Source organism: Eurosta solidaginis, chromosome 1, assembly GCF_040869045.1.
Source record: "Eurosta solidaginis isolate ZX-2024a chromosome 1, ASM4086904v1, whole genome shotgun sequence".
In the NCBI taxonomy this organism is placed as follows: domain Eukaryota; kingdom Metazoa; phylum Arthropoda; class Insecta; order Diptera; family Tephritidae; genus Eurosta; species Eurosta solidaginis.
The window spans coordinates 137,007,420-137,021,755 of NC_090319.1; the positions used below are offsets into that span (position 1 = coordinate 137,007,420).

Below are 14,336 nucleotides of genomic sequence, written 5' to 3' on the forward strand. Positions count from 1 at the left end.
CGGTTCTTTCCCCGTATATAATACTGGACCACTGAGCCCGCCTTGTCGGGCAAGTGGTCGTACGACCAAGATGAACGACTCATTACCTGATTGTAATAAGGACGATGTAAAGAGGACTGAGTCGCAATCCTAGGACGACAAATACGAATTAAGCGATGCGTCGGACTCGGGGAGCGAGAGTAGTGCTGATTCAATGAACTCCGTGTTGGAGAAGCACACAAATGAAAACGGAGTAGAAGAGTGGCGAAGGGTACGGAGCAGAGGAAGTAAAAGAGCTCTCTCGCAGTACCGTGCAGCACTAAGAATTGTACAACGCTTGGCAGCAGTGGTCGACCCAACAGAAGTGGAGATCGAGCGCTTGGAATGGGCCCATGAAGCGGTAGAAGTAGGTCGAAGGCAGTTCAAAAGGTTTGCTGCGAGAAACCCTCGGTTCTGCAACCGATACGAGGAGGAAGAAGCGTCGAATGGCAGAATGAAGAGCAACGTTCGGCGGAAGGCGACAAGCCTGCTTTCAAGAGGCAGAAAGGACCTAGTCCTAGAGCCGCGAGGTAGGGCAGTCGCATAGACAAGACAAGTAGGCCCAAAGCTGTAAAACAGATGGGCTCCAATAACGAGGTAGCAACTTCCTCGAAAACTGCGAGTCAGAGGGAAGTTCCAACTACGGAAGTAGGAGATAAGCCAAAGGGAGACAACGCTAAGACTCCGGCTTTCTCGAAGGCGCTAAAGGGAGTTAACGCTAAGACTCCGGCTTTCTCGGAGGTGCCAAACGGAGATAACACTAAGACTCCTGCTTTTCCCGAGAAGATGAGTGATGTGGCAAAGCAGTCACTGACTGTGGCGCTGGTTAATCGTAGCAATCTGTGGAAAGGGAGCTTATTAGCTTAATGCTTAAGATGATGCGGAACAACCAAGTAAGCTCCTTCCAAACTTTGATTCGGGGGAATGGTATAATGGTGAGATGATAGCGTGCGACAACATCGCGAGCTTGCGGTGGCTGGAGGAAGTGGTTCCAAACCTCCAAAGGCAAGGCACGAACGCGTGGTTTGAGGTGGTGGATAAAGCGCAAATCCCCACGGTACCAAAAGTTAAGGTATGGATACCATGCGTGATGAAGTCGGAGGATACACTGCGACTTCTGCAGAATCAGAATATACCGACACAGGATTGGAAGGTACTTACTGTATCTTGGCCTACCGAGGATGATCAGTTCTACATCTTCCAAATAAACAAGCAGGCGGAGGATATTTTGTACTCGCAGCTTGGCAAAATGTCCTTTGGCACTGGCAAAATTTACATGCGACTCAGGAAAAGAAGTCCCGAGGATAAAAACCCTAACACGCTAGAGATGGGCGAAGTCGAAAAGGACCTCAAAAGCCTAAGGGAAAAAAGAGAGGTGGAGGTCCCCGACGTCACCACGAACGTGCTAGAAGAGGACCAACCGCTAAATGGTGATGTGACTCGCACAGAGGAACACCCGGCACAACAGTCACGAGAGGCTGAAGGGGGCCTCGAATACTCTAAACCAAAAGGGCAAGGGGAGGACGACGACGTCAAGACGAAGGTGCTGGAGGGGGACAAACAACCCAATGGTGCCGGGACTCCTACATATAAACCTCCAACACAGTAAAGTGGCGTCCCTTGAGGAGGGTTCGTTTGACGTGGCGCTGATCCAGGAGCCGTGGCTCTCATCGGGAGGAAAGGTTTCTGGACTTAGCGCGCGCGGGTTTGGCGTTTACTACGCGCAGACGGAAGGACGGGTGCGAGCTGTAGTATGGTAAGGAAACAGCTGCATTCATATATGCTGCCTGATTACACCACTGAGGATCTCGTAGCGGTGGCCGTTGAGCAAAAGAATAAGCAGGCATTTATCCTGGCGTCCTGCTACATGGCCCATGCTGCGGAGGTTCCACCGATGGAGTGCAAAAGGCTAGCACAGGAGGAAGGGCGCAAATGGCGGTTGGCCATAAGCGCAGATGCAAATGCGCACCACAATGCGTGGGGAGGAGCAGATACTAACGAGAGAGGTGAATCTCTATTTTGTTACATCCTGCAAACCAATTTGCAGGTAGCCAACAGGGGAAATGTCCCTACATACATTGGTCCAACATCCAGCAATGTTCTGGATATTACATTGAGCTCCGAGCGTGATATATCAAGGTATGATTGGATGGTTTTTGATAGACCATCCTTCTCCGACCATGCGTATATCAGCTTCAGCATCCCCCTAAAGAGGGTAGAGAAGGGATTCAAGGGGTTGTGTAGCGCAATATATAGCTTCTCCAACCCAATTGTCAACCTCACCTTCGAGCGGCGAATCCCGTTTCACTAACAGACGTGGCTCTGGCGACCCCAAGCTCCTCATGGAACTTGGGGGTGGGGAGGGAGGGATGGCCTGAAGGTTTAATGTGGCCATATACATCGTTCCCGAGATGGTCGGGCCAGCACCTTAATGGTGCTGTGTTACCGGAGCGTATCGGATCTGTATCCGACAAAGGACCATCACATCGATAACACTCCCCAAAACCTTCGGGGAGTAACTAATCGCTACAACAACAACAACAACAACAAGGGAGGAACCTTTAGAAACCCTAGGTCAACGAACTGGACTAAATTCCAGAAACAAAACTGGGACAACCCAAAGAGGTTGCTAATGTAGAGGAACTGGAGGAGTCGAATGAATTCCTAACAAGGACGCTTATAACTGCGATTAACAAAGCTTGCCCTCTAAGAAGATTCAGAGGAAAAGCAAAGCCGCCATGGTGGAGTAATGAGCTGAGTCTTCTAAGAAGACAGGTAAAAGAAATGTTTAAGCTCGCAAAGACCGCGGAAAGCGAAGCGTGTCGGGACGAGTACAGGGATCTACTGAAGATCTACAAGCGTGAAATTACCAGGGCGAAGAGAAACTCATGGATAAGTTTCTGTGCGGACATAGAGTGCTCCAGCGAAACAGCACGGTTGAAAAAAGTCCTAGCAAAGGGAAACATAGTCCAGGGACTAATAAAAAAGAGAACGGGGAATGGTCACGTAATAGTGAGGAATCCCTTGAGGTGCTTTTCCCATCGGGAGACGGTTTAGAAGATCCAGCAGACATCACTCACACTTCGATCACGGAGCTAGTAGTGCCGGGCTTGGTGACCAATACCAAAATCGAGTGGGCAGTGAAGACATTTTCTAAGTTTAAATCGCCGGGCCCAGATGGTATATTCCCGGCCATGCTATAAGTTTCAAGTAGGGCGGTAGTGGAATGGCTTAAAATAACATTCGATGGGTGCATACGACTGAATCAAGTACCGCACTCTTTGAGAACTGCTCGTGTAGCTTTTCTACCAAAGGCGGGGAAGATCGCTCACGTGTATCCCAAAGACTATAGATCCATTAGATTAACATCACGTCTGCTCAAAACCTTTGAGAGGCTGATAGATGTGTACATAAAGTTCAACGTGGATGAAATGCTGCTCTCCACAACACAGCATGCGTACACCAAAGGCAAGTCGGAAGACACCGCATTGCATGGGGTGGTAATAAGCATAGAGAAATCCCTGGAATATAAGGAGTATACTCTAGGAGTATTCTTGGACATTGCCGGGGCTTTCAATAATGTTGCAAAATGGGCGATTATGGATGGTCTTAATTACATTAAAGTACATCCTGCCTTAATCAGATGGATCGGCTGCATGTTAAATTGCAGAAAGATTACATCACAATAAGGATTGTACGAGGCCACGAAATCAATGGACAGGGGCACGCCGCAGGGAGGGGTGCTATCATCTCTGCTGTGGACGCTGGTCATCAACCAACTGCTCAGGCAATTCGATGAGGGACCCGTAAAACTCACGGACGTTGCAATTGTCAAAAGGAGAAAGTGCCTTCCAACGATTAGTTCTTTGATGGATCGGGCGCTTCGGGATATTCATACCTGGGCATCTAATGTCGGGTTGAAAGTCAATGCGGAGAAGACGGATATGGTCTTGTTTACAGAGGTAGAAGGTCCCAAATTGGACCAGGCCTAAGTTAGGAGGGGTGACCTTACAGGAGAAACCTTGCACAAAATATCTAGGAATAATCCTAGACAGTAAGCTGTCATGGACGCTCAACGTGGAGGAGAGGGTCAAGAAGGCCTCAACGGCACTCTATGCATGTAAAAGAATGCTGGGGTGTACGTGGGGCCTATCGCCCTCTCTTTCTCATTGGGTTTTTACAGCGATTGTAAGCCCTATTCCATACTATGGAGTTCTTGTTAGTTAGTTAGTTATTTATTTATTACGGCTTAAAGCCTAATTCAAGATACAAATAGTACTATTCTATCTTATAGGTAGAGTTTTACAAAATTCATATAATTTTGCCTTAAAAACTAAGATTTCATTGCAGTTTTTAATTTCCAATGGGAGCTCGTTGTAATCCTTTAGGCCTTTGTAAAAAATGTTTTGCTTATCTATTTCTGTTCGAACAAATGGCAATTTAAAATTATGTCTATTTCTAGTATTTATAAACACACAATATAAATACTAGAAATAGACACTAGACCACTAGAACACGTTACTACCTAAATATTCAGGTACATTTCCGTGTTTTATATTAAATATCAACTTCATGGTATGAAAATAAATTTTTTGCTTGACACTCAACCAGTTCAACTTTCTTAACATATCATCCGTTCTAGCATCTCTACGTTTTTAAAGAATAAACCTCATACATCTATTTTGAAGCTTTTGTAGCTTATCAATTTCTTTGTCGCTATTATGAATAATATCGATGGGCAATACACAAAATGTGGTTCAATAATAGATTTATAAATAATTATTTTATATTTTTCTTGTATATACTTGGTAGATCTCTGCACAACACCAATCTTTTTCGCGACTTTCGCAACTGTGTAGTTTATATGTTCTTCAAATTTAAGTTTGTTATCAATTATAATCCCTAAATATTTTATGCTATTAACTTTTTGTATGGTTTCATTATTTATTTTTAGGCCACTTAAGTCCTCATCATTATGACCATATATTTGGTTTTGTTTATATTAAGCTTTAGCCTATTCGCACATAGCCATGTGTATAAATTGTTGAGATCATTTTGCATTTTTAATACCGCAGTAGTAATATTATTGTCACTGATCATAAGCAATGCATCATCCGCAAATAGTTTGATATCACAGTCTTGTATCGCATTAACTATATCATTTATATATATTAGGAACAATATTGGTGCCAGGACCGAGCCTTGTGGTAAGCCTATGGGCACTTCCAATACATCAGATATCGCTGTTTTTATAACTGTTCGCTGTTTCCTATGTTTTAGATAACTGCGGAACCAAGCAAGCTCTATATGTTTTTAATACCAATTTGTTGAAGTTTCTTGATAAGGATTTCCCTATCGACCGTTTCGAAGGCTCTTCTAAGGTCAAGAAAGACAGCAACCACCACCTTCTTATCATTTAGATCATCTTTCCACTCCGATATCACAAAGTTAAGAGCTGTTTCACACGAATGTTTTTTCCTAAAACCCGACTGTTGATTGACACGTATTTTGTTTGAGTATAGATATTTTACCAATTGATTCTTAACATAAACTTCAAGGATTTTAGCGTCACTTGGTAAGGTGTTTATGGGTCTAAGCTCTTCTGGCTGTATTGTCTTTAATTTTTTCAACTGGAATCACCGTTGACATTTTCCACTTTTCTGGTACAATACCATCTTCCAAGCTGCTATTAATTATTTGGGCATAGAAAAACCCTGTATACACTATAGAGTCCTTCTTTACGCCATCGGACAGAATGTTCCTGCCACCTATTTTGTATTTAAACTCTTGCAGGATTTTTATAACTTCATCAGTCGTTATTTTAGGAAACTTAAATTCAGAATTGGCTTGACTACCGCTGAGTGCTATATCGAAATATTCTATATTGTTATTTATTTCTATCACACTATTTATAAAAAATTGGTTAAGGCCATTTGCCAAGGCAAGTTCATCTTCTACCAATATACCATCGATTACCGCTTTATTAATACCATCGTTATCCCGCGCCAAGCAGACCGTCGATTTAAGGTACTTCCACATATTTTTGGCGTTGTTTTCGTGTTTGGCGGAAAGCCACACAAAAAACAACATACCTCAAAAAATTAGAGGGGGTATGCAGACTATCCATGCTTAGCATTACGGGAGCCCTGAAAACAACCCCGACGGCTGCACTGTATGCCATTCTGCACATCCCACCTGTAGACCTGGTAGCAAAGAACAAAGCGTTAACGACCGCAACCACGCTCGGTGCTTCGGGGCAGCTTGAGCGCCGACTATATGGCCATAGTAGTATAGCGTCATCAATCACAAGACGAACAGACTACATGATTCCCTATCTGCGCTTCGAGGGAGATCTTAAGGCCACAATAGAGGTGGACAGTTGGCGCAAGGGTGCGCAAATGGCGGACGAGGCGATACATGTGTACACCGATGGTTCCAAAGTAGTGGAAGGAGTAGGGTCTGCGGTATACTGCGCTGATCCGGAAATAAGCAGATCCTACAGGCTACCGGATTACTGTAGCGTTATACAAGCGGAAATATTAGCCGTAACCATAGCAGTAGAAACCCTGGAAGAGAATAGCTTAAACTGCAACCGTGTTAACTTTTATATTGACAGTCAAGCAGCAATTAAGGCAATAATCTCACATAGCACAGCATCTAAATGCGTGTTTGAGGGTAAGCAGTCTCTGGAGAGAATCGGGACAGGGAGAAGCATACATCTATATTGGGTCCCAGGGCATATGGGAATAGATGGGAATGAAAAAGCGGGCGAACTAGCTAAAAAGGGCGCATCCCTTGAAGCTTGCTCCGTAGACGTCCCAATTAGATTGGGCGAGATTAAGCGAAGGCGAGAAGTGCACAGAATCGACCAAGCGGGAAAGGCGTGGGTTCAAGAGCGGGCCTGTAAAGTATCGAACATTATGTGTAGGTCTTACAACCTTAGACTAACACAGTTGCTTCTATCATTAAAAAGAGAGGACTGTATACTCATTACGGGTATTCTGACTGGATACTGCCTTCTGGCGTCACATGATTTAAATTAGGCTTGGTCAGTGATAGCAGATGTAGGAAGTGCGGGTTGGAGGAGGAAACGATCGAGCACGTTCTGTGCTCGTGCCCTGCACTTGCCAGGCTCAGACTCCAGCTATTAGGAGTGATACAGCTGTCAGATCTAGAAGCAGCAAGTGGCTTAAGTCCTAGGAAGCTTCTAGTATTTGCCAAGAGGACGGAGTTATATTATAACATAGGTCCTGGTTTTTGATAGGGTTTTCCAGTTTGGTCGTTAAAACAAACTTCTGGTAACACTACGGTATCAATCAGTCTATGTGAGGTCCTCATGGACCGGCCAGTTCAACCTAACCTAACTATTAACGCATTATTGTACTACCCCCAACACTGGATGCATATACTGAGTTGAAAAAAATACAAGTTGGTCGAGTTTCGACCACAGGCGATACTAGTATATATTAGTACAGATATATGTACCACCATTAGTATAGATATATGTTCCGTCTAACTCTGCCCTCCTCCGTCTTCACTTTTTCTTAATCCTTTTAATCACTCCTCCCTCCATCTTTTTCGCTTCATATATCTCCATCTTCGTCTCATTCTATCTCTTTCCCAATCTCCTTCTCTCTTTTCTCTTCTCTCAATTTCTTCTCATTCTTCTGCATCCCTTATTGCCTGTCCCAGAGGGTGGTATGTATTTTGTTCCAGTCCCAGTCCCGGTCCCACTCCGAGTCTCAGTCCCAGTCCCACCCCGAGTCTCAGTCCCAGTCCCACCCCGAGTCTCAGTCCCAGTCCTAGTCCTAATCTCAAACCGTCTCTGGATAATATATTACACTGTACTAAAGCACTCATCAAGAGCTTTCATTTGTTAACCATGTTCTATAAACACATTCTAGGGGTACTCGGGTCCAGGTTTCGGCCTATATCTCGAGACACTGTACGTCGATCGCAATCAAACCTTGTAGTAACCACCGCGTGAGGTTTACGCAACTTGTTTCCAATTTCGGGAATTCTACCGGCGGGAATGAAACGAGCCGAGGCGGATTCAATGACTTTGCGGAAAGCACGCTCCCCTTGGCGGGCATCAGTTGGGATAGGGAGGGCAGCAAAGCGGTTGTCTCTAAAGGATTTGTATTCGTCCCACTTTCCTTTTTTAAAGTTAATGAAAGTGCGTTTTTCTGCGACGATGAAGTCGGCGGAACGCTCGAGCGAAATAAGTATAGGCAGGTGGTCGGATGGCAATGTTACCATCGGCTGCCAGTTGACGCAGTTTACGAGTTCTGCGCTCACGATTGAAATATCCGGCGAACTGTGACAGCTTCCTACCATACGTGTGGGGGCGTCTCCGTTTATTGTGCAGAACCTCGTTTCTTCTATTTGATCCGCCAACATCTCACCCCTACTGTCCACCCATAAGTTTGTATGCCATAGATCGTGATGAGCATTGAAATCGCCTTAAGATAATGCGATTGTTCCCAGTGAGTAAGGCGCTGATATTAGGGCGGTATCCACTGGTGACAGGAGGAATGTAGATGTTGATGATTTCTAGGTTTGCATCGCCTGACCGGACAGATAAGCCTTGACGCTCTAAGACACTGTCCCTGCGGTCGATGCCGGGATCAAATATATGACAATGCACAGAGTGGTGTATGATAAGCGCGAGGCCGCCTCCATTTCCGCTCCCGCGACCCTTTCTGTGGACATTATACCCAGAACAGGTCTGCAATGCAGACTATCTCCGTGATCTTCCCAGTTAATCCATTATAGTTTAACTGCAGAATTCTGAAGTGCATAGGGGGAGACGTCGTCACTCTGGGAGTAAGTGACGGGTGACTACGCCTGGGTTGTGGAAGGCCAGGACGCGACTGCTGCTGTGGCCCTGGGACTGGACGTCCTTCGGTAAGCATTGGGGTACCCGGTGTATTTGGGTATACGGCCTGGCCACATGGCGCAATGAAACCCGCCGGGGGGTTGCTGTCGCAGAGACCAGAACATCTAGGAAAGTGGCACCATCCATGGAAGGAGCTGCATTGGGCGGATGTCGCAAACGTATATATTCTGTGCTGACAAACGGTGCAAAGGGAGGTAGTGACTAAGAGTCTGTTTCCCTGACCTACACAATTGCTGCCGGAAAAGAGGGGGGGCGGGGGAGAAGACGGAGGCAGGGGCTGATGCTCGGCATTGCTCCCGACCTACTACGGATTGTAGGGTACTTGTTGTGGCTTGCTGTGCAGCGCGGCTTCTGGAAGTAGCGGAGTGCGCTAAGGCGCAGACTGCGGGACGTCCTAGGGTGTGAACAGCAAGGAGCCACAAAAGATTTATAGAAGTTACGTGCACGGCTGGTTTTGGGATCTAGCGCAGAACAACCTGTCCGATGCAACCATCCCTTACACGAGACAAACTGACAAGAGTATGACCGTCCGAAAGATTCTTTTCCGGCAGGTGCAGCAAAACCATTTCTCAGGACCGGCGTCAGAGACGGACCCGGATTGGGTTCGATACCTTCCCGGAGCAAGAGAATATGGAGCAGTCCCGCTGCAAGGAGCTGCTGGGAGGATGACAATTTGTGGGAGGGACAAAACAAATTAAATGGGGTTACACTGAAATGGCAGTCCTTGGTCGCGAAAAATCCCGAGTCGCTCCACTACATAGAACCGACCGCCTTGGGAAGCGTAAGCACTATGCCGAGACCGGCACCAGCCGTTTTATACAGACAAGCATAAGCAGGCCCTAAGCCAAATGCACAAAGAATCGGTAAACGCTTTTGCCAGGCGGGGCCCGGTGAACCCCGTTATTAATATGCAATATCCTACGCTTGCAGAAGAAGAAAGCAAAATACCAAGGGAGACATGATTCACCCTGGCCCAACTTCACTCGACATACGTAATGTATGTCCTGCATGCGATATCCGTACATGACACCAACCATCTTTTCAATTGTAATGTGGAACCTACGCCTCTAACACCTATCTCCCTATGGTTCACCCCTGTTGAAACAGCCAGTTTCCTTGGACTCCCGTAGAGGACTTCGATGACAATTTGTGAGTGGTTGTGCTTATTGAATGGGTCGAAGCACTGTTAATACAACAACAAAAACAGCCTCCGAAGAGATTTTAAGAAGAGCTTCTATTGCAATTTGAATCGTGCTGCTGTTAGTTGTTCCTTCAAATTGGCGGGACTTGTTTTATGCCGACTCCGGCCGCTGTCTGCAAGGCAGATGAGTTTTCACCGAGAAGCTTTCCATGGCAGAAATACACTTCTTCTAATTGAAAAAACTTGTTTCTAAAATTTTGATTTTGCTTTACCCGTCACATCACAGCGGCCGCCATACTACATTAATGTCTTTCTGAAATATGAAGTAACGAGCAGAAGAATAACGCCTGAGGTCAGCAATACTTTTTGTGGGAGGGGAACTGAATGGCTGAATCTTTAGAGTATCCCATAGTCCAAAACTAAGGATTATGGAAAGTTACCGCTGACGTCAATAAGATGACTGACGATCGGTAACAATATTATGACGGAATATCTTGGAATAACTCTTCCCGCTCCTATCCAAGTCTACCTCTCGCTAATGCTTTTAATCGTATCCTTATTCTTATTCTTCCTTTTAACTTCTTTTATTACTTTGTCTGAAACCATTGCCCTTATTCTTACTTTTACCTTCACTCCATATCTTTCTCTTCTCTTTACTTTTCCGATTTCCTCTACTATTCCTCCCCATTTCCTCTCTTTTCTCTTCTCTTTTATGTCCTCGTTTCCAATCTGGAGGTATATTAATTAGGCTTTTTTCCGCATATAACATTACTGAGGTAGTAAAAAAAGTAACAAAATAGTACACAAATTTGCGCCTCCCCCCCTCCCCTCTACATAAAAATTCATGTCCGGATTATGAGGCCGTAAAATTGTTGTGTACTAATGACCTCACCTGTCTTGTTTTATTGCGACATGGCATTTTCTATGACAAAAACACCTACCAGGTGTAACCATTTCTGACATTATTGCCGTTTTTCCGCAATGAAAAATATTTTAAATTCCTCAGCTCACATCAAGGTGATGGCAAAGCGAATTCAACCAATTCGCCGTGCAGAAGAAGTCAAAAGAAAATTTTCATTCGTTCACGTTGGGGGCAAGAGAGAGCGATTATATGTACTTTGTAAGGGCATTTGTCATGGTATAATTGAAAGTTTTCCCAAAATATTTAATAAATTCAATTTTCAAACACACCTTAAGCAATAGTCATTCCCGCTTAACACCAATTAATAGATTTTGTGTAGTTACCGTCTAAAACAGGATCTGTGCTATTGCTTTCTTCTGTAAAATTCCCATCGTCAGACCGATTTAAGGCTCCATCTTTCTTCAATGGCATTATATACTCTATACCTTCTTGGCGCAACGCACAACGTATACCGCGAGTACTTGGTACCATCATCGCATGAGTTTCTACGCATCCACCTGTTCCTGCAGCACGAAATAGTACAGTAAAAGTATTAGCACAAAGAAAAAAGTATGGACACTGTCTTGCACGCAACAGTTGAAATATTCCTCTGAAACTGTAGTCCCATTCTTCTGCAAGAGCATTACGTTCGAGTTGCCCAAGACCCAAACCGTTGTTAGTTTTGCAATTACGTGGAAAGAGTGTCATCCAAGGAATATGTGGATGTTGCCAATAGTAAGTGGCCTGACTGAAGCGGGTTGCAGGAGAAATATCTAAGCCACACTGCTCGTTCTGTGAGTCAATACATCGTACGAAACTTGTTAAACCACTAGCAAACTGGCTGGTTTTTAAGGTAGTTGTAGGAAGCTCACTATGACAAAAGAGGCGTATACGAGTTTTGATACTCCAATCCATTGGTAGATGGGTAGAGAATTTTTGTTCTATCAAAGCTGTTTCATCATCATCTTCTGTAGAGTTACGTTGTAACATAACTGCAAAAGTCTTGTGATCGAATGGTTCCAAAACTAGTTTGGCCGGCGCTGGGCGTGTAGGTGTCTCTCGAACAAACTCTTCAATTTGTCCAGTGGTCATTTCAACGAACCCGATGGAACTATCTTCAATGAGCGTTATATTATCGGCACGGCAGCGTTTTATTTCCACAGTTTTTCTAAATATTATATATACATTTTTATAGATAATCGTAAGCATAATAAAAATTTGGGTAAGTCTAGTTGAGCGGTCGACTGCTAATACGTTAGCAAAAATAGCAAGAGATGTATCAAACGACGCGGAAAATAAAAATTTTAACTCGTTCAAAAGATATTAACGAAAAACCGAAAAAACGAAAATTCAAAATTTTATTTCGTTTCGGAGATATTTGCAAACAAAATTGAAAATTTGCATGTAGTTGTCGTTGTTTTGATGATGTTGCAGTACCCACAAGAAAAAATGTGGGTGTTTTGCGCGGATATAGTTTTGGTCTTCAAACCGGTGTTGTACCCACCCAGGGTAATTTTTTAAAAGCGCGACTGGAGGCCGCCAATGCAGGTAGGTGTTCTGTGCAAAAATACTATGGATCCCACCCCCGGTTTCGGAGCGCTCCGTGGCCATTTTTCGGTTTTTTGGAAATAACTTTTGACAGAAATAAAATTTTGAATTTCCGCTCTCGGATTCGTGGTCTTGGGATCAAAACGCGTCTTTTGACGCCTCTCCCGATATTTTTTGTTACCTTTTTCTTTTCCGCCTTCGGATTTTGTTCTCGAGATTAATACCCGTCTTTTGACACCGCTCTTGATATTTTTTGACGCATATTAGCAGTGTCATGCTGTCGTAAAGAATTGCCGTATTTTTGCTCAGAACACCTTTCTGCGTTGGCGGCCTTCGGACGCGCTAATAAAAAATTACCCTGGGTGGGTCCAACACCGGGTTGGAGACCAAACTATATCCGCGCAACCCTTATGTTCACAATTTTATTTGTGGGTACACCAACATTACAACAACCACATGAAAATCGCCAAGTTCAACTGCAAATATCTCCGGACAGAGATAAAATTTTTATTTTCCGCTTTTGGGGTAATTATTCTCGAGATTAGTACGCGTCTTTTGACACCTCTCTCGATATTTTTTGGCGCGTATTAGGGTAATAGTGCATTTTACGGTACCCGCCGAAACTTGGGCCAAAATTATCGAGTGAGGTATCAAAAGACGCGTATTCACGTCTAGATCAAAAACCCGAAAGCGGAAGTTAACTTGTTTTACTCGTTCAAAAGATATTAATGAAAAACAGAAAAAAGACCCGCGGTACCTCCGAAACCGGGGGTGGGATCCATAGTATTTTTGCGCAGAACACCTTTCTGCGTTGGCGGCCTTCGGCCGCGCTTATAAAAAATAACCCTGGGCTACGCCACGCCAAGTCCGGGTGTGTGGTATAACCTAGGCTACCGCCACGGTGATGCACAATTTTTTTTTGTGGGTACAACACATCAAAAACCACATGAAAATCGCCAACTTCAACTGCAAATATCTCCGGACAGAGCTAACATTTTTCTTTTCCGCCTTCGGATTATTGTTCTCGAGATTAATACGCGTCTTTTGATACCTCACTCGAAAATCTTAGCCCAACTTTAGGGTGGGTACCGTAAACTGCAATACTACCCGTATTAGCAGTCGACCCCTCAACTAGACTTTTACCAAAATTTGTCAGCCTTACATTGAAAAGGGATTTTTACGTTTCTGTGCAATTTTCGCTTCCAATAAGCTTTCTCTATCAAATGCGACTTCATTTTTTGATGATGCAGTGTTTCTTTGAATTATACGTGTAGCAAGTTGCTTTTCCTTTTGTTTTACTCTGTGCATTTTGACGAGCTATTATATAATACATTAATATAAAGTGTAAAAAAAAATTTATTAGAAATGAACCTCATCTGGATGCTTCCAATTCAGCGACGCGGATCCTTTCCTTGACATTTTTTGAGTATATATAAGTTGCCCGCAAACTTCTGAACATATATGATACTGAAGCTATAAATTGTCGTGCTTTATAGAGCTGGATTTCGATTCGATTTTAATCGATCTTTTTTTTAGAAATGTAGAATCGATTTTTTTTTTTTAAATCGTTCGATTCTTTAGGCATCGAAGTTTTCATCACTATCTATTTTACGGATGCTTGAGAAAATACATATTCTGTAATTTATGTTTTTATAAATGTAGCTTTATTGTGTTGGGGGCTTTGAGAGAAAGGAGAAAGATGAAGAAATTTCTTCGCACTTCTGGTAAGCAATATATTGAACATGTACTTATCTATTTTGTGGTATGATATTGTGTTCAGTACAAAATTAATACCACAGTTTTAGACTCTAGCAAGCCAATTGAAAGTG

The 14,336-nt window shown here is 43.9% G+C and overlaps 1 protein-coding gene across 1 annotated transcript in view; it reads right to left on the reverse strand.

Moving 5' to 3' along the window:
• The window catches only part of hd (humpty dumpty), a 77,518-nt gene extending 63,483 nt beyond the window's left edge, over positions 1–14,035 (reverse strand). Inside the window, exons 1-3 of the mRNA XM_067759863.1 lie at positions 13,879–14,035; positions 13,670–13,824; positions 11,304–12,127 (exon numbers count right to left, since the gene is read on the reverse strand). Coding sequence (XP_067615964.1) covers positions 11,304–12,127; positions 13,670–13,824; positions 13,879–13,926 — 1,027 coding nt within the window. The 5' untranslated portion in view covers positions 13,927–14,035. The remainder of the gene's footprint in view (positions 1–11,303; positions 12,128–13,669; positions 13,825–13,878) is intronic.
• Positions 14,036–14,336: the final 301 nt, after the last annotated feature.